Source organism: Cebus imitator, unplaced genomic scaffold (genome assembly GCF_001604975.1).
Source record: "Cebus imitator isolate Cc_AM_T3 unplaced genomic scaffold, Cebus_imitator-1.0 Scaffold51, whole genome shotgun sequence".
Classification (NCBI taxonomy): domain Eukaryota; kingdom Metazoa; phylum Chordata; class Mammalia; order Primates; family Cebidae; genus Cebus; species Cebus imitator.
In genome coordinates, this window is record NW_016107366.1 from 10,275,891 (window position 1) to 10,279,559 (window position 3,669).

Here is a 3,669-nt window from a genome sequence, read left to right on the forward strand (position 1 = left end):
TCAAAAAAAAAAAAAAAAATGGCCCCTTGGCCAGGCGTGGTGGCTCATGCCTGTAATCCTAGCACTTTGGGAGGCCAAGGCAGGCGGGACACAAGATCAGGAGATCGAAACCAACCTGGCCAACATGGTGAAACCCTGTCTCAATAAAAATAAAAAATAAAAAAAAAAAAGGATGGCGCCAAAGAACAAATTTTAACTCCTACATGTGACAGTATCCTTCAGCCCCAAAGACCTTGGACTCTGGCCACCCTTTCTCCAAGTTAAAAGACCTCAGTTCCTTTCATGCCCAATGGGCCTACCCTGTACTGCTGCACCTCTTCATCTCGTTTTTGCCTCACAAGTGCAATCTGGTCCTCCAGGTTCCTGTTTTGCAGTCGGAGCTGCCAGGCCTCTGCTTGTAGGGGTCTCAGAGCCTCCTTCATCTCCTGGATCTCAGCCTGGGTTTTCTGCAGAGCTTTGGTCCCAGCTTCTTTCCTCTCTAGGAGCCGCAGGAGCTGAGGCTCGTACTCCTCCTCCAGGCCCTGGCGGCCCTCTGCCATGAGATTTTCAAACTGGGCAGAGAGTCGCCGGCTCTCCTGGAGAAAGTGCCCCTCTCTCTGGCTTGGAGGGGCCTCTAGTTGTTGCCGCAACTGCTCCTTCTGCTTCTGATAGGCATCCCGGAGCTGTGCCAGTTCCTCTGAGAGCTGGGCCACCCTTGTAGTCAGTGCTTCCCGGAAATCGGCAAACTGAGCCACGTCCTGCTGGCGGCACTCCAGCTGGTATTGGTAGGCCACACATTCCTTCGTCACCTTGAACAGTTTCTGCTTGACCAGCCGGATCTCCTCCCTTAGCCCATCTCTCTCCAGCTCTGCGTGGGCGTGGAGCTTGTAGGCAGCCAGGATGTCCTGATGGACTTGCTGCACTTCCTGCAGGGCTGGCTCCCGGAGCAACACAAGCTCATGGATGAGCTGATCCCTCTCCTCTTCCAGCTGGGCCACAGCTTGGACACACTGCTGGAAACGCCCCTCTAGCAATTCCAGGTCCTCTATGCTCAGGCTCTCCTCCTCCATACTGGGGCTCAGCTCGGCTCCAAGGCTCTCCTCAGGGTTAGATTTCTCTGCCCTTGTGACCGTCTCTCCCTCACAAACAACATGCTCTGGGCTTGTGGGCCTTCCTGTCTCCACGGGCCCCTCCACAAACTGTATCCCATCTGGCTCCATGGTTTCCTCCACACACACTGTCTCTGGATTCCCAGGCTCCTCCACATACAGAGCCTCATCTGGCTGCATGGCCTCCTCAATATATAGGGCCTCGTCTGGCTTCTCAGTCTCTTGCACATAGAGTGTCTCATCAATGTCACCTGTGTCCTCCAGGTAGAGAATGTCTTCTAGGTTTAAGGTCCCCTCTGAAGATAGAGTAACTTCTGGGTTCAAGGCCTCTGCCTCATTTAGGGATTCAGGGTTCTCATGAAGAGGAGAATTGGCCTCTGCTCTTGTTTTCCTGCAAAAGAAATGATTGGAAGTGAAAGGGCAGCCACAATCCCAGGACGGTGCAAGCCGGGAGCCAGCAGCCATGGGCCTAGACTACCTCAGGGTCTTAGTCTGCTCCCTCCACTCTGTCAATCACCCCGCCACACACCCAACCACTGTGTAGATCCCCAGCCAGCATCCTAGCAACATCACGACATGCTCTCTGCTTATGCAGCTCCAAGGACTCAAGATTCCGGAGGCACCACTGTTTGTTCCACAGTTATAATAAAAAAATTTTTGTTGTTGGGGGGATGGAATCCCACTGTGTCGCCCAGGCTGGAGTGCAGTGGCACAATCTCAGCTCACTACAACGTCCACCTCCAGGGTTTAAGCAATTCTCTTGCCTCAGCCTCCAGAGTAGCTAGGATTACAAGCATGTGCCACCATGCCCAACTAATTTTTGTATTTTTAGTAAAGGTGGGGTTTTGCCATGTTGGCCAGGCTGGCCTCAAACTCCTGACCTCAGGTGACCCACCTGGCCTCCCAAAGTGCTGGGATTGCAGACATGAGCCACCGCGCCTGGCCCAGTTATAGTAAAATTATAATGCTGAGGTAAAATCTTCCTTGCAACTTTTTTTTTCCTTTGAGACAGAGTCTCCCTCTGTCACCCAGGTTGGAGTACAGTGGTACCATTTCAGCCTCTGCCTCCCAAGTAGCTGGGACTACAGGCATGTACCACCACACCCCACTAATTTTTGTACTTTTATTTATTTTATTTTATTTTATTATTTTTTTTTTTTTTGATACAGAGTTTCGCTCTTGTTACCCAGGCTGGAGTGCAATGGCGCGATCTCGGCTCACCGCAACCTCCGCCTCCTGGGTTCAGGCAATTCTCCTGCCTCAGCCTCCTGAGTAGCTGGGATTACAGGCACGCGCCACCATGCCCAGCTAATTTTTTGTATTTTTAGTAGAGACGGGGTTTCACCATGTTGACCAGGATGGTCTCGATCTCTTGACCTCGTGATCCACCCGCCTCGGCCTCCCAAAGTGCTGGGATTACAGGCTTGAGCCACCGCACCCGGCCGTAATTTTTGTATTTTTAGTAGAGACGAGGTTTCACCATGTTGGCCAGGCTGGTCTTGAACTCCTGACCTGATGTGATCTGTGCTCTTTAGTCTCCCAAAAGTGTTGGGATCACAGGCATGAGCCATTGCACCCGGCCCTTCCTTATAACTTTTAGCCGCTGGATTTACCTGATTCTTCCTTCTAGGATCAGATATTTCTACCTTCTTTGCCATGTAAGTTCTCTAAACACTTAAAAAATAACCATGGTCAAGTGCAGTGGCTCATGTCTGTAATCCCAGTACTTTAGGAGGCCAAGACCTCTTGAGTCCAGGAGTTTGAGGCTAGCCTGGGCAACATGGCAAAACCCCATCTCTAAAAATAAATAAATAAATAAATAAAATAAAGATTAGCCGGGCATGATAACGCACACCTGTAGTCCCAGATACTCAGGAGGCTGTTGTGGGAGAATCACCTGAGCCTGGGAGGTAGAGGCTGAGGTGAGCTATGATTGCACCATTCTGCACTCCAGCCTGGGCAACAGAGACTCTGTCTCTAAAAAAAAAAAAAAAAACAAAATGAGGGGGAGGCAGGGCAAAAAAAAACAAAACAAAATGGTTGGGTACAGTGGCTCACACTTGTAATCCCAGCGCTTTGGGAGGCCAAGGCAGGTGGATCATCTGAGGTCGGGAGTTCAAGACCAGCCTGACCTACATGGAGAAACCCTGTCTCTACTAAAAAAATTAAAAGATTGGCTGGGCGCAGTGGTTCATGTCTATAATCCCAGCACTTTGGGAGGCCAAGGAGGGCAAATTACAATGTCAGCAGTTCGAGACCATCCTGGCCAACATGGTGAAACCTTGTCTCTACTGAAAATACAAAAATTAGCTGGGTATGGTAGTGTGTGCCTGTAATCCCAGCTACTCAGAAGGCTAAGGCAGGAGAATCACTTGAACCAGAGAGTCCAAGGTTATAGAGAGCCAAGATTGTGCCACTGCACTCCAGCCTGGTGACAGAGTGAGACTGTCTCAAAAAAATAAAAAAATAAAAATAAAAAGATTAGCTGGGCATAGTGGCACATGCCTATAATCCCAGCTACTCAGGAGGCTGAGGCAGGAGAATTGCTTGAACCCGGGAGGTGGAGGTTGCAGTGAGCCAA

The 3,669-nt window shown here is 50.3% G+C and overlaps 1 protein-coding gene across 4 annotated transcripts in view; it reads right to left on the reverse strand.

The window, feature by feature from the left end:
* SYNC (syncoilin, intermediate filament protein) overlaps positions 1-3,669 on the reverse strand; it is a 22,026-nt gene that overhangs the window by 10,721 nt on the left and 7,636 nt on the right. For all 4 annotated transcript variants that reach the window (XM_017527947.1, XM_017527946.1, XM_017527945.1 and 1 more), the window contains exon 2: positions 300-1,479. In XM_017527947.1, coding sequence (XP_017383436.1) covers positions 300-1,479 — 1,180 coding nt within the window. The remainder of the gene's footprint in view (positions 1-299; positions 1,480-3,669) is intronic.